Source organism: Apteryx rowi, unplaced genomic scaffold (genome assembly GCF_003343035.1).
Source record: "Apteryx rowi isolate R43461 unplaced genomic scaffold, aptRow1 scaffold_603, whole genome shotgun sequence".
In the NCBI taxonomy this organism is placed as follows: domain Eukaryota; kingdom Metazoa; phylum Chordata; class Aves; order Apterygiformes; family Apterygidae; genus Apteryx; species Apteryx rowi.
Window position 1 is genome coordinate 439,164 of NW_020450876.1, and position 27,566 is coordinate 466,729.

At 41.3% G+C, this 27,566-nt stretch overlaps 1 protein-coding gene and 1 long non-coding RNA gene across 2 annotated transcripts; one reads left to right on the top strand and one right to left on the bottom strand.

The window, feature by feature from the left end:
• The first annotated feature begins 32 nt into the window (after positions 1-32).
• On the top strand, positions 33-2,074 carry LOC112974494. Its single transcript, XR_003256306.1, has 3 exons — positions 33-852; positions 1,437-1,628; positions 1,893-2,074. It is a non-coding gene; the product is annotated as an uncharacterized LOC112974494 (long non-coding RNA).
• Positions 2,075-3,112: 1,038 nt separating this feature from the next.
• Positions 3,113-27,477, bottom strand: FAM81B (family with sequence similarity 81 member B). The gene is made up of 7 exons (XM_026083475.1): positions 27,184-27,477; positions 22,266-22,384; positions 16,983-17,112; positions 14,085-14,191; positions 9,312-9,554; positions 7,134-7,348; positions 3,113-4,392 (listed from the first exon to the last, which is right to left on the bottom strand). The coding sequence occupies exons 1-7, from the start codon at positions 27,475-27,477 to the stop codon at positions 4,289-4,291; spliced, it is 1,212 nt and encodes a 403-aa protein (XP_025939260.1). The 3' UTR covers positions 3,113-4,288.
• Positions 27,478-27,566: the final 89 nt, after the last annotated feature.

Here is a 27,566-nt window from a genome sequence, read left to right on the forward strand (position 1 = left end):
TTGCTTGGAACAGAGTCTTAATAGCCAAACAGCAGATTTTTCTCTCCCAGATATTGTAAAACACGCAGAAAATTAAAATGCCGTATTCCTTTCATGTATTTTGCTTTGTAGTTGAGACCCAAATCCACTTGGAACTTCATGTGTGGTGTCAGTTTATTGGATGGGGTTTTTTAGTTTTTTCTTTTGTTAGCTAACCTTAATCACAACAATGTTTTGGATTCTCTTGACTATACAGGCTTCAGTAAATGTTCCCATCAAGAAAAGCCTGTGATCATCAGGGACAGGGTTATATATATAAATGTGTATAACAGGCTCTATTTATGTCTTGGTAATTCTGCTGCTGACTGCTTAATTGGATGAATCATGACAGTGGTTCTTAATACATGATGTTATTTTGCCCTTCATGTACATGAAAATAAAAGAATAAAGCAGTGATTCTAATCTGCTAGTGTTACTGTTAATGGTTTTCAAGCTGTTGACAACAGAGTCAAGATAGTTGTCCATTCCTGGTTTAAAATTTCCTAAAGCCACCACCTGTCTACCAAAATCTTGTGATGGCTTTGAGACATGTGCAGTGTACCTCTCATTGCAGAGGAGAAAGGACACTTCTGATACATGCAGTGCGCTGCTGAATTCAGCATGTATTTGCTTTCAGGACCGGTTATGTTGGGCCTAAAGAAAGCAAGCTGCTGAGCTGGCAAGTGGGATGATCTAGGGGCTCCTCCTCTAGCACATCTCAGCTAGCAGTCACGCACAGGGATCCATGGAAGGCAGGCAAGAGCATCAAGCTTGCCACTGCTATTTTAAACAGGAAAATGAAGCTCAGTAGCCTGGGTTTTCTGCTCTGTGGAGGTGAGCTCTCTGAATGGTAAGAATCCCTCCTTGTCTCCCACACTTTCATTCTCCCACCCATCTCAACACAAAATACCTTTCCTTAAAAAGATTTTCTTTCTGTTAAATCTAGACCAATTGTGATTCCCTTCACAGCCTGTTGTCGCATAGTCTTGAACTATTAGTAACTCCAAATATTAAAAAAGGAATGTTGCAAAAGCCAGACTCGTGACTCCCAAGATTAGCTATAACTTTTTTTAGCTTGCTGCAATTATAGCCTTGAGAGTTCTTGCAGCCTATAGTTCATATTGCTATATATGCTTTTGAGATTTACATGCTACCTACTCTGGTGGTGGGAGACCCGGCAGCCCTAGCCTGATGACTGCATAGTAAGTTGCTGCCCGCCCTCGTTTAATGCATTACAGAAATGCTTTTACCTGACTGTTAGACTATACTCTGTTCAGTTCTAAACCTTAAACTTTTTCTAATGCCTAGGAGAACAAGCAAATAATGAGGTTAGAGAAGCCAGCTAAGTAACTGTCAACTGTGAATATTCTGTGTATTTAARAAAAAACAAAAAAAAACACATTGTTTTCTCTCTTCAGAAGACCATGAAGTTGCTTTGTTTTTAATATGATCAGTGGTGAACTCCTTGAACAAGATAATTATATATACAGCCCGAAGTCACATTATATGCCCTGCAGAAAGAATACGCATCTCTGCCACCTACTCAGTGAAAAGTGTACAGGGAATATGAGTTTCAGCTGAAGCTTTTGTGAAATTCAAGAAATTGTGAGGTAAAAACCTTGCTCTCCTCTATTTTGAATAATGTACAGCCCCTACAAAATCGACATTTGCAGAAGGCCTGCTGTACTACTGTAGAGCTCACCTTTATGTGTTTTTCTATAGTACTTTGAATTTTAAGCATCACTGACATGGAGAACTGAGAGTTGGTTTATGGATTTCACTGACTGGAAAACCATAGGCTTGGCTACTACTAATGTAAGAGGGGAAAAAAATAAATATTCCCCAGTTATAATTTGTTTTATTTATGTTCCAAGACAGAACTTTTGCTGACTTCAGGTAAGATGATGCTTCTTACATTTCCTCTTATATAAACATGACACAACGGATTGTTCCTGAGAATTTTTTTAATTAAAATAGGTATGTATGTTAATCTCTTCGGATTAAGTATGTCTTCTATATTTCTCTTACTGTATTTCTATTCAGCTCTTGAGCCTCACGTTTTACCATCATTTTTACCTACCTACAGTAGGTAGTTATATTAATTTAGGTAGTCTTGCCTAACAGCTTAACAAAAACATAAATGTCTTGATTAATTTGCTTTCTACTGAGTTATCCAAACAGGTTTTGTTCAGTGTTCTCAGGGGAGAGAGGGATCATCTTAAGTTTGGTCACAGTGAGCAGTGGTAAATACTAAGATAATTACTTAATGCAATGAAGTCACTCAAACAATATCAGCGCTCCAAATATATTCATGTTAATCTGTGATTATGCCCCCAAGCCCTTGTAGTATGATCATACATGTCAGTACTTAGACAAAGCAACATTTGGTTGTGGCATCTGAGCACATGAACAGACAGACAAGTGTGCAGCAATAGTTCTCCCCTTTCCTCTGTTCCAGGGTTAGACTCTGAAGGTTGTCTTAGCCTTTTTCAGATGATTTATGACACCTTGTGCTTTTAGGAGGACGTTCATCAGCCCTATATCTCGCCTCTTGACTGTGGCTCAGTACGCTGAGAGCCCTTGCAGGCAGGGTACTCTGTTGGGAGACAAATGTGACAAGCTGTACCAACTAGTGCTTGCTGGCAGCCAAGCCCTGGGCTAATAAACCTGTATGAGTGGCTGTATGGAAGTAGAGAAGGGCAGGCTGTGAGGCTGCCCGGCACCCCAGGTGTCTTGCTGTGAAAGCAGTAGTGGACCTAAAGAGCCTGCACTTAATCTGCAGTGAACATGAAGCACCCCGTAGTGGACAGAACATAAAGTCAGACCAAAATATGGATTCAGAATGGCTCAGAAACTGCTGCCCGTTGTTAGGATTCCAGTGTGCTCGTTTCCTGCTGCTTGTAGAAAACGTGACAAATACAGATCTGACCTGAAAGCATTCTTGAAGCTGGGAGCCTTTCCCATTGAGTCCTTCTTGAAAGGCACTTAGTCCCTCAGCCTGGCCACAACCAAAATGCAAAAATTCCTTTGACTTTGGCTGCTGCTTTTTCTTTTATAAGAAGAGAGTGGTTTCTAGGACTTTTTTTACACCCTGGAGAAATTTTAACATAACAAAGTTCCTCCCTGCAGGAAGAATGTGGTTAATTGCTGAAGGGGAGTTCCCTGCTGACAGCAGCAGTCCGGTTTCAGTAGTCATGCTGTGCAGGTCTGGATTCTCAGAGAAGCCACTGGGAAGCTGTGGTTTTGAGAAATTTGTCTTTTTGTAGAGTAAGAAGCACAAAAAGTTGTGATAGGAGGATTATGAGTCCTCTTAAATTTCCTTTTGCTGGAGATGGATAGCATTAAGCTTTCTGAAAATTAGTGTTCAACTGCAGAAATTCACGTTTCTATTATATTGATCTTATTTTACCTCTTTGCTGAGGAATTCCTTTCAAGATCTGTTGGGGAAAAAATACTGATATGTACATTTTGCCCTAGACCCAGGAGTTTTTTTAATTTCCAGATTGTTTTCCTTGTAGGTTTTTTGTTTGKTTGGTTGGTTTTTTAAGCAAATCAAAAACCACAGTCAGATGTGGTTTTGAGTGTTAAGTGCTACCCACCGCAAACTTATTTCAGTGAAGCAGAAAAGATGAGAAACAGGCCTCCTTAATAATGCCTCTTTTGATAATTAACTTGCATTGTCACCTGTACCCTTTTTTATTAGCTACTTTTGATGATCCAGTACCTTTTTTTATAATCGATCAAAATCATGCATCGGTACATATTCTTTTATCAGTTTTCATAATGCTATTACTATGTACATACTGTATGGAGCTGTAGGAATTTACTAGGCCTGATTTCAATCTTTGTACCAACCTGAAACCGACGCAGTTTAGGGTAAGACTGGGCTAACAGTGCTTTAGAACTCAACAACTGATTTCTGAAAATCCTTAAAATAACATGAATACCTTTGTATGAAATTTGCTTGTAAAATTTTTAAGTCAATCCTTAAGCTTTTTTTTTTTCTTCTTCTTCTACACTGGAATACTTTTTGTTGTGAAATCAGCATGAAAAATATCTTTGATGTTGCAGAACCATTACACTTGTGGCTGCACAACATGATACGTAGCAATAACATCCTGCAGGGATGGGGAAAACAAAAGCAGGTGTTTCTAAAGCCTTTTTCTTTCTTTCGTTCTTTAAGCCATTGTCGCTTCTTACTGGAGAGGGCACCTGCAAATACTGGTGAGGCCTTGCTTTTGCAGTTTGGACTTCTGGGAGTTCAGTTGCATCATATCTTTGTCACGTCTCTCTGAATTTTCTTTTTTTCAAGTTTCAGCTTTGTGTTCTGTATTTGTTTGAGCAATTCCAGAGACTCACGAATGGACTGAAATCCTGGTATAAGAATAGGAAGTTAATTAAATAGTTGTTGCTTTCAGTACATTAAGAGATTCTACTTTTTCTTTGTGAAGGTTTCTGACCACCATTTAATTCCAAGCACATTAAATCCAGTCTAGTTATTTCATTACCTTATTGAATGCCATGGATATGCAATAGCAGTTTATATTGTAAGCACCTTGCTATAGGAATTTTGTCTTCCAATGTACTGGACAATACCAAGCATGATTACACATAGCCGCAAACTGCAATTGATGTTGGATTTGTTGTGTGGAGTAAAGACAGTACCATGTCTTTCTTAGAGCCAAGGGTACTGATGACTTTTAAAGTGTGTGTGTGGGGGGGGGGGGTTGTTTTTGTTTGTTTTGTTTTGTTTTGTTTTTTAAGTCCACAGTCCTTATTTGGAGTCAAAGCCATGCTCTGTTCCCATTGATGTGCTTGGTAGTGCTACCCTTGTAGCTACAGGTCTGTGTGGYGGGCGACATGTCTGCAGGGCCCGTGGAAGAGGGGAGTGTTACCCCACACTCCTCTTGCAGCCTCAGAGCACCCCTGGCCAACCAGGGGCTTACTGGTGGCTTGCCGAGAGAGACTTGGCATCTGCAGTCAGATACTCCAGGGACTGAACAACAGTGATAAAACCACGAGATGGCCAGTTTAAGGAAATTGAGTATTAGCACTGTTGATCTGCAGTCTACCTACCAGGTAGCAAGGTTTGTCCAAGATCTCCAAGAGTGCTAGCAAGTGTAAATAAGAATTACACTTCATCCAAGGTAGATGCTATTTGTTACTACTTTTTTTTTTTTTTACACTACTGGGAGAACTGTTTTAGTACACTGCTGGGAGAATGGGAGCTCAGCTACCCCTGCTCAGTGTGCACCTGTGTATGTTTGTAGGAATATAATGAGAAAGAGATGGGAGTTGACAGACACACTTTTTTCTAAAATAGAGCTACAGACCATCAGACATGCCTTTGTTGAACCACGGTAAAATCAGATATTGTCAGTAAAGACTGGGAAAATTTGAATTGTAAGCAGCTGTTAACTAGCTGTTTCGAGACTGCAACAACTTTCAAATTACAAAATAATCATTTGACATTTGTCCAGTTTGTCACATAGACGTTAGCTTATTAGCAAGCAAACAGCCTAACAGCAGATTACAACTAATTCTCCTCCTTTTAGGGGGGGAAAAAAARGTGCCTACATGGTAACATGACAGTTGATGACATGTTTTTTCTTTTGGAACGGCTGTTTAATATGGATTAACTTTGTCACTGCTATGCTCTAGATAGTATTCAAGCAAATTGCTGTATAGTGTTTAGAATTTTATAAATTCCAAGCAGGTTTCTGATTTCCAAGGTGCCAGTCTGTGCTGAACACAAACAGCTGCTCAGACAGGCTATAGCCTGCCTCTCTGGCCTTCCTGCTGTTCTGCACCTTTTCAACTGCCTCATTTCCCCCTTTTTTTGGGCCAGCCCATACTAGAGGATTGCCATGGGAAAGAGCAATTGGTGCGTGTGAGTTTGAAGGCAAGCATGACCAAAGTTTGGTATAAACAGATCTCTTCAGTCATTAATTTCTGCAGGCAGGAATTTGAAGTTAAGAACTCTCTCCTTTTAGCACCAGAACCTTTTATCCTGAATTTTTTAGCTACATCATTCTTTGAGATGCTATCTCGTACTTACTCAGATGATCTCTGAGATAGCCAGGTCTTCCCTCGTCACGCTCTGCAGAGACCCTAGCTGACGTAGACAGTGGTTTGTTACAGCCCTGGAAAAGGACTGGCAGGGGGGTTGCAGATATTGATGGAGCTGGAACTGAAATAAAGAGCTGGGGTCCTAGATCACAGACAGCTTTGGAGATGGGAACCAGACTCTTGAGTTTCAAGTGAGAACAAGTAAAATGTGAAGCACTTGTTCAATGATTTTTAGCCATCTGTTCCCTTTGAGAGATGGCTGACTGATTCTTGGATAAGCTGACGTGTCTGTTTTGTTTCCATTATCAGATGCAAGTAGAAGGTATTACAATAGATTAAGTTTGAGTGACACAGGACAGATTAGAGAGGGCAAGTCTTCCTTGTGAAAGCAATGTGCGCCAGGTGAAAGCCTCTAATTGTTGCTGAAAGTTGAGCAGCCAGAATGAGCTCTGAGCTGGTAAAGCAGTTCGTGCTCTGTGCATTATGTGCAAGATGCCTGTTCCCATAAGAAGCAGCTGCTGGGTATTCAGCAACGTTATCTAAATGCTTCCCTGCGTTATCTCTGGGGTACGTAGGGTAGCTGTCACCCATTCAGATGCCTCTGTCTGCAGATACTGTTGGGTGAGAGTGGGGAGGAAATGATGAAAATTATATAAAACCTATCAAACAGGATCTCAGCAGCAGGACCTGTGGCAAAAGGCAAATGCTTGCCCCTCCCAGTGAAGGCRAGTGACCTTGTTGATGGAAGAAGTAGCTGCTCTTAAAAACTTGGAAAGCAGGTTCAGAAATTGCCTTTGAAATGATCTTACCTTGAGACATTTAGAAAGAGAAAGCAACCTATGTGGGAAAATCATGATGGCTTTTTGCATTGACCGGCAGGCTAACCAAGCCATTTAAAAATAACAACCCTGTAAATGGGGTTTAGGAGAGAGAAATAGTTATCTTAATATTTTTCTTACTTTTCTGGAAAGTATTTTCTGCAGCAGCAAGTTACAATCCTGTACAAATTTATTTAAGAAATAAGTCAAATGAAAGACCATCCTCACCTGATCTATATTCATTTTGGATTTCCTCCAGCTCGTTCCAGATCTGTCTTTCAAATCTAGTGATTCTTGCATGCAGGGCTTTTTCACCATTCTTCATCTGATTCAACTGCTTTTCATACTTGTATGGTTTATCTGTTCTTTCTAGCTTTAGTGACAGAAGTAGAAGCTTGTCTTCCAGTCTTTTTTCTGCTGTTTCCTTTAAATAGATAGCATTTCAACACATGTATAGTAAAACATTTTATACAGCCACCATTAAACTGCCCTCTGGCAAGCATGAATTCAATTAGTCTTGCTTCCTAATCCCCATAAGTAACAGCAGTGAATAAATGCAAGTGAGGTCTGGTATCCCCAGTGGATAGTCCGTCCTCCCTTTCCCAAATGACTGGATACCCTGCAAAAGAGGGGATGGGCTAGCACAAGGCATGTGTCTCGTTTTTCTTTCTTCTTTCTGTCTCTCTCTCTTTTTTTTTTTTTTTTTAATAATTCAGTGATTCTGTATTTCACTTTGCAACAAAATACCGGGAATTCAGAGGACCCATTTCAGGTTGCTGTCATGTGCTAGTCTCAAACACAAGCTCCTAAGCTACCTAAGGGCTGAAACATTATGGAGCAAATCCCAGTTTGTCACCAGTGTGAATAAGGAGACTGAGCCTTACAACAGCTGCGTAGCTAAACTGGTGGCGAGCGGTTCTCTCCCTCTTTCCAGCTCCATGTAGCTCCTGAAGGCTATTGCACCTCCTCTGAGGCCTGCTCATGCACACGCTTTATGGTTGCCTGCCCCTTTCTTGCTCTTCAAGTTGCATTGAGTCCTTTTGAAAGGCAGCGCAGGTGGATGAGCATGAGTCAGCGCCCGGACTAACCCGGCTGCTGCCTGCACTCCCCCAGCGCCTGCAGCTCCCACCACCTACGCTTCCAGGTCAGCCAGCATCCCTGTTCCTGCGCCTCCCCTGATACGTGGTTACTGTCATTTCAGTGCAGTAAGGAGCTAATACATCAGGACTGTTTCTGAAAGCGTAACAGCTGGCTGAGCGAGGCCAGGTGTCCTCCTGGTGGCCACAGGAGCTCCTCTCCAGCTACGTCCATCTCCAGCATTCGTGTCCTTTAACTCCCAGGCCCTGAGCTGCGTCCTCATTGAAATGACACTGTGCGTGACTGCGTGGATATGTGTACGCACACACAGAAGTGTAAATATGCTCTTTATTTTTTAATCTATTTAACTCCTAGTAACTCTATATTCTTTGGCACAGCAGTCTCCCTTAGGAGAGAATAACCATGTACATTGGTGTGTTTTCTGCAAATTAGCACAAAAATTATATTAGCAGAGGAAGTGAATTTTAACAGTGGCTTTGAGATAATGGCTGACAGGGCAGAAATGTTTTGAATGTCTTCCCTGTTGTGCATTAGCACTGGTTGTACTGAGTATTGGAGATCATTAGACATCTTTAATCTTTAAAGATTAAAGTTCGAGGGCATTTTGTAATAATTTTGTTTTGAATCACTTTTGAATTTGATCTTTGATCAGCAGCCTTCAGCCTCATGGTAAGACATGGTGATAGTATTTTCATAGGTTTTGAACTCTGAAGCTGAGTGAGCTACATGCAGCAACGGAGAAAAAGCTTTTAATGCTGTGAAGGAATTAATTAAAACATATTGGTCCTGTGCCAAATGCTAGCTGCTGCTATGGAATCTAAACTCTGCTGAATTTCAAAATATGAACTGCAGTATAATAATGAAATTCCTATATTTAAACATAGGCAGAGTTTACATAGAAGATCCCTTCCTCTCCGAAGCTTGTCAATGGCTGAAATTTTAGTGGTGTTCACTGGTGACGCTGATTTTCTGGAACAGGAAAGAGCCGTTATCGGCTAAGTCAGGGGTACGCACTTCCCAGGATATGAAATGGTGACATAATAAGATTTTGTTTCCCAGGTTGTCCAGAGAGTTATGCAGTCTCCACCCTTGGAGAGATCTTAAAAATCAACTGGACGCAGCCCTGGACTGTGCCTTTGCTGCGGGCCCTGTCTGAGCGAGGAGGTGAACCACCACTGCCAGAGGTCCCTTCCAAAATAAATTAGCCTGTGACTATGTGATGTCTTCATCATTTTGCTGGCTGTCCTGAGACGCTGGGGTAACCATGTTAAGGTCGCAGATCTGGTTTCTGTGTGTGTGGTTTAGCACAAAATCTCTTGCCAGATCAGCGTTATGGGGGAGCTGCTTGCTGTCACCAGTCCTGGCAGGGCTAGAAGTCCGCCAGCATTTGTGGTCAGCTCTGAAAAAAGACTTACCAGTCTCTCCTTCATTGAATGGAGCAGCTGATTCCTGTGGTAGGCTTGGTCTTGCTCAGACCTTGTCAGCTGCATCTCCGTCCACTTCCGCTGATTCTGAATTTGATCTTTGAAGTCATTTAGAACACTTGTCAACCTAAAATTATTATTATTTTTTTAGTAACAGGACTGAGATTTAGTCAGTAGTATGGGGGAGTTTGTCACTTGAGTAGATTGTTTAAATTACTTCAGATTGCTTCAACAGTCTAACAAGACCTACGCTCAATTATTTTACTAATCCTTTCTTTAAAAGTTTTACCTACATGCCAAGATGAGTCTTCTGTAGTGTGGCCTACTTTAGGAAAATATCTGAGGGCTGAAAAAGATGTTAATTTTCCTGTTTGAATTAACTTTATCCAAAACGGATGAAGAAGCTATATAGTATCCCACTGAACATTAACTGTATTGCAGGATGTCCAGAAGAGCAGCAAAATCACTTTTGCTCTGAAAAGGAAGATCAGCAGGATACAAGAAGTTTGTAAGTACGAGTCTGTAAGTAAAAAGAGAACAGACGGCCACCTTTGGAGCAGCGTTTGGGTGGGAATCTGCAAACCATGGGTGGCGCACAGGGGAGGGCGCCCGGGGAGCAGCGCGTGGCTCCTGGTGTGGTCAGCGAGCCCCAGCGAGAGAGGCCAGCAAGGGCTGCTCACATCAGATTTGCAAATTGTCACGCCACAGGGAACTGTATGCTTTAGATTTTGTTTTTCTTCTACCGCAATATATAATTTTTAATGTGAGCCAGGACAAGACATGAATTTAGGTCCAAGTCTTAGTCACAGATTTAAATGTTCATGCTTATGCACATGACCTGACTGTAGGCGTTTCAGGGTAAATTTTAATGTAATTGTACTAATTTCTAACATATACTTACATGCCAGCAACAAGCAGTTGAATTTTATTTGGGTGGATTTACAGGTTAACTGTTTGGGCCTCAGTCAGCATACAAACCAACAGGTAAAGACTAGGATTTTTTAACCAGACTTTATGTTTAAATTACCTGTAATAGTTAATATCACTTTTCCAAAGGATGTTTAGTGAAAGTGTTTTTTTATTCAGAGTGACTGATACAGCTTTGTATCAACCTAATTACAATGATAATTACCAGCTGTAACTCTAAATGTTGGAAACAAGAAATTAATGATAACATAATTTCTCTATGTTAAATGTTATTGTGCTTCATTTGCTATATCTGGTGTCTTATCAAGATCTTATATACAAGTAGTCTTTTAGGTCAGTTTATTACTCATTTTAGAAGTAGTTCTAAGCTGTGATTATTTTATTTTATTTTAAAAGCGTGGGAAGTATTGTTTGTCTTTTGTAGTCAGCATGAATTTTCTTAACTTCATGGTAAGTGCCTCACTCTCCATGGGGTTACGTGTGCTCTGTTCAACAGCTGTGAATTACCAGGCATTTTCCTACGTCCCCATTGATGCACCAAAACCAAACAGGTTGGTAGGGAGCGGAGCTCTCCCTCCCTTCCCATGCTCTCTGCCGCTTCTGGTTTTGCTCCTGTTGTCCCACCGGGACAAGGGCTGCGTTTTGGGGAGGTATTTAGTTGTTCCTGGGTCGTGACTGGGTACTCACCATGTACCCAAGAGTAAAGCGGCATAATCAAAGAAGTGAGACAGACCTTGTGGCAAGTGCACATGCACGCCAAGTGTGCTTCCTGGAGCACTAATCCCTGCTCCTGAGGGGAAAAAAGTGGTGTGTTTTGATATTATGTTGATGACACAGAGCAACATTCAACCTGAGTAATTTTGAGTGGGAAGGAGGTATAATGAGCTTTTCTCAAATGTAACCAAGTGAGCCGCCAGGCGGGAATCACGCAGACGTGCACCCTGTTTGGCAAAGGCAGGTAGGCGATGGAGAGGTCATGCTGCCAAAACTATCGCTACTTGCTTTAAGGTTGTTGGCTGTTCAGGAGAGCAGGATCTTAGCACTGACAGCTCGGTAAGCAAGCTGGTGATTGCAAGCGTTACAGTCCTGTTTGACTGCCAGATCAAGCAACAGGACCAGTGCCTCTTCAGACATGTCTTTCACATGGTTAATCACAGGAGAGACTCATCCGTGAGGCGTAAGGCGTGAGACCAAGGTCTCCTGCTGCTCTTTGTGTTACGATTGTTGTTGAACAAATTTGAGGAATCTCATTTTAATGGATAAATTAATCAAGCAGGAGAGGACTGATTGTCACCTCTGCTCAAAGGTTTAAAATCAACTTTTGTGTGGTAAAAAAAAAAAATGCAGTTGGTGTTTGACTTGGGTCCAATTTTTTCAAAGTTAAAAAAATATTAAGATGAAAGAAGGAAATATCTAAAGCTAAAAATAACTCATTTGAGAATTGGTTTTAGGCCAGTTAGAAAACATTCAGCAATCATAAACAAAGTCTGCCTTAGTTAAAAGCCCACACTGGCTAGCGGAGAAATTAAAGAAAAAATTAACATTTTATAAAATTACTTAACAAATGTTGAAATGGATTGCAGTGCATTGCACTAACAGTTATGGACTGAATAGAGGAGGTGGTATGGCCGGTGTGATACAGCTCAGGCTCGGTGCCATGGCGGGATACAAACACAGTGAGCCGCAGGTGAGCTGTGGTCCTGCCAAGGGAGGAGGAAGGCAGCCTGGGCCTGTCTCCGGGGGGACGTACTTGGCAGGGACTCATGGGCATCAGAGATGGTTATGCAGTACCGTGTTTTATTTTATTTGCAACTTTCTTCAGCTCCGATCCCTGCTGCGTGGAGCGTACACAGATGTGTCTAGGGGGAGCCAGGCTCCAGAGGCAGAGGATTTGCCTCAGTCCTCGACGCAGCAAAGCCCTGAAGTATTAATAAGGGGATGCTTGTGGATATTTAATAAGAGCATCCTCCAGGATTGCAATGATACCCTGTCACACATGTAAACCGATCCATTGACAGCTTAATTAACTCGGTACCACTGAATGCGGATACTCCTAACCCRACTGACCCCGAGAGATAAGCATTCCATCCCCTAACTATGATGGGCCAAATTTCCTAACGAGGCACAGCTCCCCTTGAAATTCGGAGAGCAGTTTTGTTGCATGTTTAATTCATCGGGTTTTCAGTAACAATATCAATTTGGACTGCAACACAGCTGCCAGACTGCAATCAAAAACTGCTGCACCCCAAGCAGCTGCTTGTCAAATGAAGAGGTGAGGCTGGGCTTTAAAGCTGACTTACACATGCCAACTTTTTCCAAGTGGAAGCACCAGCCTGTTCCAGCAAAACAAGCTGAAATTTTATTTCAGCTCTTTGAAAAGAATACATCAATCTGGCATGCTTTTAAAGGAACAATACCAAAAGAGACAGAAAGACACATTCCCCAAAGGGTATGTTATTTTAATTAAATATGATATTAAATGGAATAAAATCTCAACTTCAAATAAATGAACCTTTTGGATTTTATGTTAAAAGGCACAATATCTCAAGGTCTGGAAATCCATCTCTTTTCAAGCCTCCAAATTTTGGTGACATTTTCAATAAGGTCTAAGCAACTTTTAAGAAACTCAACTGTTGCTTCAATTCAGTTCTCCAGTTTTCTTATCTTCTAGCCTTATTCTACTTCTCTTTTCCTCTTATTTTGGTTTTATTTCTTGGTCCTTTCACATTGTCTCTATCTCCATTATTCACTGCTGTCTCCCTTTTCTTCCATCTTTCCCTTTTTCTGCATTTCAATTCCTTCCCCCTTTTAGCTGTTTTTCCGTATTCRTCCTTATTCCTTTTCCTGTTCTCTTGATAAGAACTTTTTTCTGCTTAATGTTCATGTATATTTTTAACTCATAATACAACAGAGAGAAAAATCTTAATTAAGATAAATCTTAATTCAAATAGTTCAACCAATATTTTAAGGAATGGAGCTATTGCAGCTGGAATATTATTATTGCAGGATTATTGTACTTCACTTTCAAATTAATTGTGCTGACTCTGCTCTTCGATGCTGGGATGGTTTGCCTTGTTTAAATGTGTGTGCCAGAAAATTTCATTCATTCCATCCTTCCCTGGAGCTCTCTGCTCTCTAAAACTCATCAGGATTAAAATGGCACCCTGAAAGTACTTCTGCAGCTACAACAGGAAGAATGTACTCCATGCAATAAGAAACAAATAAATTGCGATCCGAGGGAGCGGGAAGCTGAGCTGCTACTTCAGCCCACGGCTCCATCCATCGCTTGTCCCTGCCCGCCTCTCTTCGTAAGCAGCACCGGGCAACTCTTCCTCCCCTGGGCTGCTGTCCCCCGTAGGGGAAGACAGCACGAGTGTGTAAAGAAAATGCCTTGTTCTGCACATTAGGCAAGTCGCAAATTAGCCCCAATTATAATGGTAAATAACATCTTTGTATTTGATGCTTTTCTCTTAAGTGTGGAAAGTTAATTGGTTTCATATCTTTCTTCTTGCAGAGTGGCATTTAGCGCCTCTTTATTTTAACAATTAGTTTTCAAGGCAATATACTCTCATTATGTATTTTCATTATAGCACAGATCTTCATTAACCTTCTCTTAGTGTTTTGAATGAATGTTAATTAACAGGTTTGTTTTGCTGTTTCATGGCAACCCCTTCATCACACAAAAGCATTCAGGGTAAATTATCATAATGAAAAGCCCTCCATCACCTACTTGAAATCCAGAAGTTGCAATTCATGATGTTGATCTCCCTGGACTGTCTTTAAATTTGAGCTGTGATCAGAGTTGGAAGTCTCTATCTTCCCTAATAGCTGCATTACCTAATGAGAATTCAACAGAGAACGCTTTTATGAGCCAGACTCTCAGCACTTATATTTAAGTATGCATTATGATTGCAAGAGTGGGAAAAACAGCTGCTGTCAAGGTACAGCTACATTCTCACAAATAATTTCATTCAGTGAACATTAGAGACTTACACTCAGAGTCGCTAAGGCTTTTAGGACTGTGAAACCTACTGAAGTCAGAGTCCTTGTGGATATGGGCTTTGCAATTACGTTTGTGGATGGGCAGTACTCTTTTTATGTCTCCAAAGCACTGAGCACCATTCAAATCTCCAGAAAGGTGGTAGGAACCAAGGTGTAAATCTTTGAAAGCCTGTGTGTGTTGCAAGCCTTCGGCTGCCTGCCACCTCATGGGATCCAAACGGCAGAGAAAGGAAGAGAGATTCACCCAGAATATCAAACATTTCTGTGCTCAGAGCACTAAGACAGTATATAGGAGACCCCTTTCAAACCTCTGTTCAGGAGTTCAGGCTTGGATGCGCATCCCCAACACTGCACGGCATTGCTCTGCCCAGATGGTGGGATATCTCGCCTACCTGATGCTCCCACAATTTGCCTATTAGAGCTGCTCCCTTTTGTACGATCATTACTTTTTGGATGAGAGGAAGCGAGGCCGAGTCAGTCACCTAACTGAATGGTTTAGGGCCCCTACCGAGGATGTAGAAAGCCTGGCAGATTCAAGCTGTGAAGCCAAGCACCTCCCGTCCCCTGGGAGCCCCAGTCTGCCTGGCCAGCCCCGTCACCCTCCCTCCCTCAGCAGCAGTGTCCTGACAGTGGCCAGCCCTTCTGCCAAGAAAGGCTGGAAACAGCTGGGCTGAAAATTGTGTTTTCAGTATTCAGAGGGTTTGGCATAAGCTGGGGCCCTGGGCTGCTGGGGTGTCAGCAGCACACGCCTGGCTTTGCACACAGGAATTCGGGAGAAAGGTAGATCCTGGGGGGCCCTAGTGCAACGGGGCTCAGCAACAGTGGAGTGGTCTGAGAGCACTGTAGATGTAACAACAACTGCATTCACTATTTAAAGAGAGTATAGATGTCCAAGCATCTTTGGAAGACTGAGCGCTGAGAGAAACAGGAGATTTAAAATCATTAAAAAAACATTTTTTGCATAACCTCACCCTCCCTGATTTTGAGCTATGCAGCCTGGGCTAAGCCATTTGTAGCGTTCTTCATAGAAGAGTGATCTTAAAGGACAATCTGAAGTCAGGATTCAGGATTCAGCCTGCCTATCCCAGAAGAATAAATTAGAAAGGATGTGAAATTTCAGCACTTTTCTTCAGAGATTTTATACCATACAAGCATGGAAAATATCTTGGGGAAGAGATGCCATTATCTGTTTGGTAGCCTTGGCTGGTGAATGTCAAAAAGGAGCTACCAAGGACTGACTCCACAGCAGACCTTAATTATGTTCTGCAAGGAACACTGTAGTCCTCTTGGCAATTAGAAATAGTATTAGATGCAAGCCAGGGAGGGCCTTTTTCTGACTTGCTACTTTATTCTATTACAACAAGAGATGATTCCTTTTCAGAAACCTGTTTCTTTGCTCCTTTCTTAAAATCATATTCAAATAATTTTCCTCTCTACAGCTGAGAAAGTTTGTTCTGCATCCTGCTTAATGTCTACCCTGACTTGTTTTTACATGCTTTTGCATACTGCTTGATGTGATTCTGACACACCTGTTCCGTTCTCCACTTCCAAACGAACAAGAACGTGGTTCTTTTGTGTGTTCAAGGAGACAGATGTCCAAACAGTAGCTTATAATAGAATTCCAGGTAAAATATCTTCAATTAAGGTCTGTCGTGTAATTCTACTTTGGAAAAGAAGAAGCTTATATAGGCAAGGTATTAAAAAAAAAAAGAAAAAAAAGACTGGAACGGTGTCTTCCATAGCAGAAAATGCAGTTAAATTACAGTAATAAGACTGTATTTGTTACCAGAATGTAATACTAAGGCATAGGAAATTTTATTTCCTGTATCTACAATCAAGCTCAATCCTGACAGACATAGAAGGTGTTTAGTTTGGAGCAGGAGCAGAGAGCTATCATCCTGCAGGATTAGAAAGCTGAACTTTCCAATACAGCTGGATTCTTGTGAAATGTTACTGTTCAAGTTCCTGATGCTGTTAGAGGTAGAGTGCTCCAAAACTGCTGCTGAATGTAGTAAACCTCCCGCAAGGAAAGGCCAATTATAAGGAATCATATGCAGCAGCAGTTTTTATTTCCTGTTGGCATACCCACTCTATGCAGCAAAAATTACTTTCATGGAAAATACCATTTTTTAAAACTGTTTAAGCATTATGGTCTCAAAAGCATTTGAAATACTGCCAAAATTCATATGGAACTAGGTATACTGTTAGATGTCTCCCTGCCACCACCTTAAAACTAAAGTAAAAACAGTGGATTTATGTGGCATTTTCTAATTCCAAAATGCTGGCAACTGAAATTTCCAGATGCAGTTAAAATACGGAGTAATGCTTTGATTCAAGGGTCTTATAAGTCATATTGAGAAACTGTAATGGATCATTTATGATTTGAGGATCCCCATATCCTGGGTTATTTTTATTATTTGTTATTACCTTACACCTGTATTTATTTATTATAAACATCACTACCATTCTACAGTATCATGGAAAACTTGCTTTAATTAATAAAATTCTGACAAATTGTCTAAATACTGTATCCATCATTAATATTGGTCAGCAAATTTGAAGAGGAAACAATGCATAAGCATAGTGTCCATTCAACAGGTATTTCACTATAGGCTTCTATACTTACCTTCTTCTCAAAATCGCTAACAGACTTTTCAAGGGCAGAGCGAACACCATAAATCTCTTTATCAGTCTTGTGGGCCTCGCGCCTGATAATATTGATGTCTCCTGCTAATTTTGCAATGCTTGCTTCACATCTAGAATCAAAACAGAGATTTACTAAAAGGCAAAAAAAAACCCCTGCATTATAACACTTATAGTGGTTTTATAACTGAAAGCAACTGTGAGTCTCCATGTGCTGCTGTTTGACCCGATCCCATCTCCAGGAGCTGCCTGGACTAACGGCAGTATAGATGGAGACACCCTGTTACGACAGCGCTGCTCCCAGAGGCTATTCCTGCTGAAAGACTTGCTCAGCTCTGCCAGAGCTGCGGGCAAGGGGAGGGGGAGGCAGGCAGCGTACAGCAGGCAGGCCCCTAAATTGCCACAGTAGGTGTTTGCTCTCTGCGTTGTAAATCTCCTGGTCTTTCAGCTCCCGCTGACTCCATAAGACCTAAGGGAGCTGTTTCATGCCTCAGGCTGGTTCCTCCCTCGTTTCCCATTATCAAATCCAATGGTTAGAGGGTTAAATTAAATCTAAAATGCAAACTGAGAGGCTAATCTGAACTCCTACCGCTTGTAATTTTTGGATTACTACCAGAAGTGTGGGAACGCTCAGATGGTACATTGCTGCAGCAGGCGTCCTAGCTTGTAACATCCTCCAGTTGGAAGCAGATGCTGAGGAAGATTGATTTTAGGGCAGTTACAGGCAAGAAGCCTTGCTATTTTATAAGCAGCATTTGTCATTTTTGCTTTAAACTCTTTCAGTTGCATTCACCAAAATCTCTCTTCACATTTAAAATGGGCAAATAAATCATTTGAGTGTGATGGCATTAATCCAATAGTGAAGTGACTGAATAATATTAAACCAGCTGTCCTTTTGGGGATAAGTGACCATATCAGTCTTTTGTGTTTAAAGACTTTTTTTTTTTTCTTCCCAACTTGAGCAAGAAGACATAGCCTTCCCGCTTCTGTGCTCCTCCTTCCCTAGGAGATGGTTGATCGGAGGTGTTCACAGTGACATCAAGAAGGCCTCACCAGGCACTGCCCTCCTGTGTCCAGGGCTGCAGACAGCCTTGCGCGGTCAGTCTCCGCCTGGAAAAAGTTGTTTCATCACTGTAAGAGTCCTGGACTCTCTGCAAGTTACAGCATTTGCTCCACAAGAGTGACCATCTGCTCTGATGCTAGTAGTTTTTAGATGAAGATTGTTGAATCAAATATCCTAAGGCCACAAAGTAGTGACATTTAGTATAGTCACATAAGTGACAATATAAATAATGGAATAGAAGTTGAGTAAGACAAACAGCTAAGTTATAAAACACCAGAGAAATTATACTGCAAAGCACCAGACTGTTCAGAATAAAGCCAGCGCTGTTGACAGATAAAGGATCTAAAGAGAAATTTGGACAGTTTAAATAGACCTGCTTTTGCTGTCTTCTGATGATTCTTAGATATTGCGATACACCTACAGAGCACTTAGATCAAGGAAATCAAAAAATATTACAGCAAACAATAGAGACTTTGTACTAAGGCCAGAACTTTGATCAAAAGAAGCTATCAGTTGGAAAACAATTACAAAATAACTAAAATGGCGAAACATAGGTTTTGGGAGAGGGAGAGGGAGATGGTTTGCTAAAGCGCTTGCCCAGCAGCTTCTGTCGAGGCAGACCCGGAAACCGAGCCGCGAGCAGCTTCGTGGGCCAGCAACGGTGCAGGTGCTCAGCGCGGGCCAGCTAAAGTCTCCTTGCACCCGTACCGCTGAACCTGACATGGAGGCTTTCTAAAAGCCTTGGTTTCACAGGAATACGGAAAGCCAGCTCCCAGCTAGTACAGTTTCGTAACGTGTGGCACAGCAGTGCAGGGGAAAGCTCTTTATCTATGTATAACTGAAGTGTATGGAAGAGAACGCACACGTGTGTAACTGAAATGAGGTTCTGGTTAAGATACAAGGTTTATTACTAACGGGAGACATGGGTCAGCCTTTTCAAAAGAGATGGGGGAAACAGGGCCTCCCTCTGCTTAAGAAAATCCCCCCTCAAGGCAGCAATTAGAAAGCTTTGCAATAAGCAAATGGTGTGAGAAGCGAGAGGATTAATGGATCTATATCAGTAAGAAGGCATAATTTCAACTACAAGAGTAAAAAAGAAACTTAAATATTGGATATGGAGAATACTTGAAAATGGAGGATTTAAAAGCATCATCCAAAAGAGACTGAGAATTAGCCTTGAATCATTGGATTAATTAATAATTAATTAATAAAGTAATCTTTATGAGAGATATTGCCTTTTGTTACTATTGATTAGCTTATTTTTATTATTGTAATATAGAGTGAAGGAAGAGGCAGACGTGATTTGAATTAGATGAGTTAACCCACATTAATCCTTTATATGTGTCAGAATAGACAAGGGTGAATCAACTGCTGTAAGAAAGAGCAGTGGATCCATTTAGGTTCATCCCATCCCAGATAGTCTTGGGTTAAGGCAAGGTTACAAATCAAGAGGAAATCTGTCATTGCCAGTCTGCATTTGGAAGATTTCTATTAATTAAAAAAATGTTAATTATATGAGCATGTACATTCGTCTCCAACCACTCCAAGCTTTATTTAGTATATGCAGAAATATTTTATCCTAAAAATAAAGATCAAAGAAATGTGGCAAATCAAAATATTATTCATCACTATAATGGTATTCCTTCAGTTTTCAGTGGCTCACTTCTGAACCACCACGCTGGAGGCAGGTATCCAGTTAAGGCTTGGCATTTCCAGAGGGAAACTTCAGTAGCAATCAAAATGAGAAAGTACTGACAATTTATGAATCATCTAAAGCTGTACTGTGTTTTAGCCTAATGACAATTATTCATATAAAACTCCCATTATAATATGACTGTTGAAATGCAACTAGAAAGCCAGCTCTGGCACTGCAATATCAGTATGTTTTGATGAAGCTAGAAAATGTGCCATTTTCTTTTTCTCTCTTTTCTTTTTCTCTAGGACTTTGTTTCTAGAATATGATGACAATGATTTCAGTGCCTTCACAATAATTTTATACGTGCAATTTCATATGTGTATTTTGAGATCTTCCCTTCTCCAGCCCCTCTATCCCAGTGGGAAAGGCCAACTAGTTCATGAGAAGCCACTGTTCATGAAAGCAGTGATTCTTGCAGCAGCAGCTACTGGGATCAATCCACAGAGGAATGGATAAGGAGGGAAGAGGAAGGAGGAGCTCATAAAAAGTGTTGTTCTGGATGTCCATGAGTCCTCCACCTCTTGTTTTTTCTGGCTGGTTTTGTTTTATGCAAATAAAAGTGGAGCCAGTCATCTTTTTTTTTTACAGTTACTGTTTTCTAGAACTGTCTATGTCCTATGTCTGAGTGATCGTCATACCAGGTATAAAACCCAAAGCAATTACCTTCAGGATGAGCAAAGCATGGGACATTTCAGCTCCAGAAAGGACAGCTCTAAAAAAGAGTGAAAAATGATTCCTGTATTTCTGAGCTGCATCATTTGCTCCCCAAATGTTGGACACAAAAGGCGAGACTCACCGGCAGTTCTTGTTGGCATGACTCCACTGGCCACAACAGAAATATTTGGATTTGCCCTGGCTGGGGGTCCGGCCCCATGGGAACAGCTCTGGTTTGAGCTCCTGGCACTGTCAAGCTTTCCCCAATTACTTTTTCCCCCCCCTTTTTTACAGGCAAATGTGCCAGCACAGAAAATGGGAGCATGCCCCAGTGCAGCTGAAGAAGGGAAGTGGTATGTCCAGAAAAACAGTGGGAAAAGAGTGGCAAGACACTTCACCCATTGGATCTTATGACTTGTATTTGCTAAAAGCATATCTCCTCGGAAGTCTGCCAACGTGAATTTGAAAACATAGAGAAGCCTACAGGTTCACCTCCTATTTTGTTCCAATGCTAATCAGCCACAAGGTTAAAAAAATATGTCTATCTTTTTTTGTGCCAAGTTTGAATGTGTTAGCTTCAGCTTCTTGTTTTGGATTCTTGGGCCTTTCTTCAGCAGTTAAGATAGGGTCCTTTGGTACCCTATCATTTTTTTTCTCTCTCTTTAGTTATACATGGAAATGAAGAAATCTCTGGATTCTTTTTTATACATATAAACTATACATAGATTTATACTTCTCTCAGCCAGAAATTTCCCTCATCCCACCATCACATTTGTGGCTCTTCTTTACACCATATCAAGTTTTTCATTTCAGAAGGGGGACTCTGGACTAGAATCAGTATCCTAGTATCAAACTGATCCACACCACATATAGAGCTAAAGCAATCTTCCCACTTACTGGTCTTCTGCTTCTCTTGTGCAAGATTATATTCCTGGCACTCCTGATACCGCATCACTGTAAGAGCTCAGGGTAAGCTATTTATCTACCATATTCCCAAAAGCTTTCAGTGTTTTTCAGAGCATTCATTAGTGGAACTAACACTCATTTGGTTGTATAAAATGCATTTTGTTTCAGTCGGCCCACATAGCCAATAATCCAGGTTACCTCCTATTACTGTCTTCTCATTTGACCAACTTTTGTTTTATCCACAAGTTTCAAAAGCAGTGRTTTTTATATGTGTTTCTGAATTACTCAAAAACCATGAAAAGCATATGACCAGTCTCTGGAGAACCCCACTAGAAACACTTCAGTTCAGGGGGGTTTCTTCCTTAATGACTACATTTTCTGATATATCAGTTCAGACAGTTCTTAATCTATGTACTCTCTTGATACTACATAGCAATGTTTTATTTTGTCTTTGTTTTAATCATAATATTTTGTGTTACTAAGTGCCCTACAGAAGTCCGTGTACGTTACAGACATACAATTACTTGTACCAATGACAATTTATAATCTCATCAAAGGAAGAAATCAAGTTTGCTTGACAAGACCTACTTTCCAAGAGAGGAGGTAAAGAACTCTATACCATATTTTACTGAAACAACAGGAGAGTTTAAGTAGGAGGAAATAATTACTTCAGCTGAAATCTAGCCAGGCTGAAGAAGAAGAAATTTTCTAAAATGTTAAGTTTGTGATGAAGAACGAGATAGGAAGATATGCTTTTTTTTTCACTGGTTTGATAGTTTCATTAACACAGAGAACTTGGTTCTCATTTACTCTGAGAACGAGAAGCACAGATCTGGCTCTAAAATGAGATATCAAACGAGTGCAAAGCACATTCATGCCCGCTCTGAAGCTGCTTTACACAAATAGGCTAGCACAAATGAAAATCATATCCGATATGTATTCCTTACCTTGCCACTCTTCCACGTAGGTCTCCAAAACCCTGGATATATTTACGGTCCAGACTTTGAACAGCAAAGTTAGTTTCTATTGTGGCATTATCTCTTGTTCTTATTTGCATTTCCAAAACCTGTAAATTCAAGCCCATTAATCCAGTTTTGGTTTTACACTTTTTCATTCTTTTATTTCAAAATAGAGTCCAAAGCACCATGTAAGGCAGTAGTTCTAAAACTTTGTTTTTCTTTCTAGGAGGAAGTAAATGGTGTATTTTTCTTGTAGAAATCTATATCTATATAAATTATATTCCTACCTTTCCATTAAAAAAAATGTGGTTTATGATGAAAAGTCTAGCACTCAAAAATTAGGAAAAGCAAAAGTTCAAACAGCTTAACTCTCCCCCTCACACATCTGCAGTATATGCAGCCCTTAATAAATGACGTACATTTTTCAGCAGGGTTCCCTTTCCACAAGAGTGTTTCCAGGAAGGAGTCAATAGCTAAACTGACTTTTCTGCAGCAGCCGCGGGGCATTGCAACAAGGTTTTGCAGGGTGGATAATACAGAGTGGAGCTGAGCACAGATACTGCTGCCCTGAGCTCGGTCTGCCCACACAGCAAGGGTGCAAACACGGAGGGCCACGCTGAGGGCCCCCCCTCAGCATGCTCTATGCCTGCATAAGCAAGGCCCTTAACACACGTTTCCTTGTGTCTGAACGCAGGGCAGGTTTGGGCTCAAGCAAAGGCATGTGCCAACTGTGCAAATGCATTGCAGGCAAACTCATCGAGGCTGCAATATCGGCGTGGCTCAGTATGAGCAGTCACTTAATGTGTCGTTTTACCCTCCTTGTTCAGGATATGGCCTGCTGCCTGGTTAATGGTGCAGCACTCAACATCCGAGCTGAGGGCAGAATCAGTAACCTCCCTGCAGGCTCCTCTGGGGAGGCTCATCAGGACAGTGTCTGAATGTGTCGCAGACGTTAAATTTAAGAAGCCCTTGCAGGGTTAGTGTGCCCTTTACGGATATGGAACAGAATGATTTTTAAAATCTGCTGATTTTTCTGCTCAGATTGAGAGGAGAGGCGTGGAATGGATATTTCAGAGCACTTTAGCACTACAGAGCACACTAGCCAAAGCACAACTTTTACCCTTTTTAATGCAAATTTTTATGCAAAATAGAGTCTTTTTTGGCTTTTTATTTGAAATGATCCACACTAAGTGAATTTTTAAAAAAAAGGTAGGAAAGGACAAATATTGGGTAAAATTTCAACTGAAATGCTTTAAGTTTGGCAAAATTGTCATTGCAAATGGGATGTTACGAAGCTAGATCCCTAGCAGGTTTGCACTACTTCTCCTACCTATCATACTGGCTGGTCCTACAGCGTAGGCTGCAGTATGGTATAAGGATAATCGAGTAGCTTTAAGCAAGCCTGTGCTATGCCTTGCATAGACTTTGCTGGTTCCCTGAGCTAGCACATTTGACCATCACTTCAGGAACTCTTCACCACGCTGCAGCCTACAGTGCAGTTGTTCCCACTCTCTGCCTCATTTGCCAAGTAGAGTTAGAGCGAGTATTTCGGTACCGGCTCCAGTCAGAGAAGGAACGGTGGCATGTGTATTGAAAACTCCCATACTGCACAAACACAGCAGCAGGTTTTTCAAGTTTCGTGCTCTTTTGAGCTGTGTAGAGCAGTCATTATGAAATTAGAAACTCCTGGAATTTGCCTCCTTTCGGATTTGTCAGGAAGTTCTCAAACATGCTGTCCTTCGTACGGTAATTTCAGATCAGTAAAGCTGCACAGTCTGAGAACAGATTACATTGCATGATGTCTTCATAGCATGAGGTCATCTAGAACATAATTATGGGCCTGCTTAATCATTTCACTGCATCTTCGGTATATCAGCTAGTCACTGACTAGTCATCACAGGCCTCGTCTTCCTCCTCCTCCCCCAGCCTCACAACCTCCTTCCCTCTGTGCAAGTGTGCACAGTCTCCACATACATTCACCGCCAGCAAATGTCCCTACCACAGAGGCCACTCGGATCATCACTGTCCCACTTCTTCAGCCAAAGGAGACGTGCTAGCATTTGCCAGGTGTGGGGCATAGGTGAGCAGAGAAAGCTGTAACAATTCTCGAGTAAAGTTTAATTAAAAGCTGTCATTTACGTAGTTACTTCTGAATAATTCTGGTCTACATGCACACTGAGTATTGGTATTTGAAATACTGAGCTGTGACCAGGCATTCCTACTTTTGTTCTTTGTTGGAAAATAATATCCTCAAAGGGTTGAATGTACTGCACAACTCAAATGACTCATTTGCAGTGTATTTGACAATGCAAATGTGATGCAATAAATCCACAAAGATAGAAACACAGCATGAATGACAACCGCTCTCTCGCTGGCATGAGCAGCATGAGACACTCATTCATTAAGATGGAAAGCAGCAGCCTCCTGTTTATCGAGAGAAATCGATATTCCAGTTCTTCGGCTGATTCCCCAGGCACCTGGCAACGTTACCTTCCCAGCACTCACCAGTGCTGGGCGAAAGAGATACACATGCACAAAATCTTGCCTGTCATATTCGGTCCTTAGTCTGTGTTCAGTCCTTTAACTGGCACATGATTATTTTATAATTATTACTGGAGAGAGGATGTTAAGCACTTAAACTATTTCCCCTCTGCCCCCAAGTTTTTAATATTGATGATAGTAGAATCATGAATGATGTCTTCAATGTTTTTTTTTTGTTTTCCACCTGTCACTAATTGCTTTGTCTTGATGTTTCTGAGCAGCAGCAGCCCAGACAATTTTATGGCACTATCAGATAGATATATTTCCTCATATTCAGCTTCACTCCTGATGGCAACAGTATGCCAGAGTCTTTCTCAAACTAGGCTTTTTTAAAGAATAGTCTTCCCACTTTTCAAAAGGTTTGAACTACAAGTGACTCACATTTCCCTTTGGATAATTTAACACTTCACACTGTGCACCTGCTTCACCTTGATGCAGTATCCTTAATTTCCAGCCTCAGGTGAGGCCCTCATTGCACTTCGTGGGGTATATACGCAGAATGGACGGATGGCTCTTGCCATGGGGAGTTTACAACTGGAGTGGTATTTTGTGCCCCAGAGGAAAATGGGGATCAGGGAGAACATGGGGCGCCGAGGGGGAATGAGCTGCAGCAGCCGGGAAATGAGCTCTGTGGGTGGCCGGGGCTGTGGAGGATCTCCTCCGCGGAGAAGGACATCGTTGTGTCTTGCCCAAGGAGCCAATGAAGCAGCGCCAGGGGGACCCGTTAGGTGCCAATGCCCTTCTGCAAAGACTTCGCTTTCTCCAGGATAGGTGCCGAGGTCGCAGTCCTGCAGAGGCAGTGGTGACAAAAACGCCATCCGCCCCGAGGCGGCTGTCGGCGCTCGGCCCTGCTGTCGTGGTCCCCTGGGGAGTTGGGACAGCAGGAAGCCAAACCGAACTGCTAATGCACACAGCCAAGGTTTGTATTTATCACCTCAGTGCAACTTTAATCGGAGCTGCTACCACTACCTCAAAATTTCTGTACTGAGCAAGCTGACAGAATGTGACAGCAGGCTTGATCCTTAGTATTTTTGGAGGGTTTTTAATAGTTTTCAGGCTTTGTGTGAAAATGCCATTGTCTTGTGTTTAAAACTTAAATATAGCTCATGAAAAATACAAAGGGAAGTTTGGGGTTTTTTTTAACTTAAATGCTCGAGAAATGGCAGTTGCTCAGCCACTCTAGGTTTTTTTTTTTTTTCTGTTCCAGGAGTACTTCTCAGACCTTCTCTAATTTTTTAGTGACTTTGATTGCCAGGTCTCAGCAGTGCTGTCTGTGCTGTCAGTGCTTCATCCTCATCAAATCCTCATAACCATAAAGTACAAAACAAACATGCACCTGAGATTAGGACTTAACAAAGAGTAATTTCTAACCAAGGAAAAAGATTAGATTTGCAGAGCTGAGAGCATCACAGACATTTTTCTAGTAAAACAGGCCTGTACCTACTTGGTCCAGAAAGGGTTAGAGGAATTAGATGATCTAAAACAAACAGGTGGTTTTATAGTGTTGCTCATCATGGTAGTATCAAAATTTTGAAAATAAAATCAGTGTAAAATGAGCACACATACCAATTTTCATTCAGATTAATTTCAGGTGAGCTGTGATTTCACGTCTGTTAAGATAAATACATAGAAACTCAAATATTTTTCCAAGTACATGGAAAACAAAATGTATTGTGAACTTAGTGGCATTTGGCAAACATTTAGCACTTTAAAATATAAAATAAATATCATGAGATTTTTTTCATGATATTTTTATACATTGCACCCTTGTCCAAAAAAAGCCCCAAAGTGTTGATAAATTTGATAACTGTCCCCACAATAACAGCAAATAATCAATTCTCTTTAGCTGGGAAAAGAGAATCCCATGCATTTCCAATATAAACAGACTCATCAATTGGTTAAAAAAAAAAAAAAGATAAGAAATGACGAGAACCTTCATTCCAGTCTGAACTGAGCTTAGTGAAGAGTTTCAACAATATTTGTTACGCTGCATACAGAAGTCATCTAAAGTAGTAGAACATCTGTGTCTAGAAAAGTAAGAAGTAAAACCAAATTTGGGGCTTGCTGTTATATGAAAATACAGTTTATTTCTTATCTTCCTCAGACTCAATCTCCTGCACTTCAACAAAAGTGAAAGCAAATAGAATTTGAACCTTTTAATTAAAAGGAGAAAAAAAAATCCAACCCAAACTCATTAATCTGCTTATTTTATTTTACTTAATTTTCCCTAGTCCCCTCTCTTCTGTTTTTATATGGAACTACAAGTATCACTGCATAATGAGAGAGAGGGAGAGGCTGCTTCCTTCGTACCCATGGAGAGCTGAAACATGAACGCAGGGTGTGGGTGCTGGGAAGGTCGACCTACCTGAATGTCCTGGCGGAGCTGCTTAACTGCACCCGCAATGGTCCGTACATGGCTTTGCAGCAGCTGCAGCTGCCGGGCAGCCAACTCCTCTTGCTGGTCCCCTCGAGGTCCTCGGAGGTAGGAGACAAGGTCATCCTTGATCTGGGAAGCCTGGTCAAGGAGAAGAGCTGTGGTCCTTTCCTGCCTGGACAACCGCTCCTCGAGCTGGTGGACCTGGTTTCCAGGATGAGGAGGAAGGGAAGTCTCTCTCCTGTCAAAAGCCAAAAGCTCTGGTGTAATGRTGTTCGTGATCATGATCCTCATTTTAATGTCTTTCTATTCAATAGAATTGAAAATTCACGTTGGCTTCTTCCTTGACTGTATGAGAATTGATATGACAATGT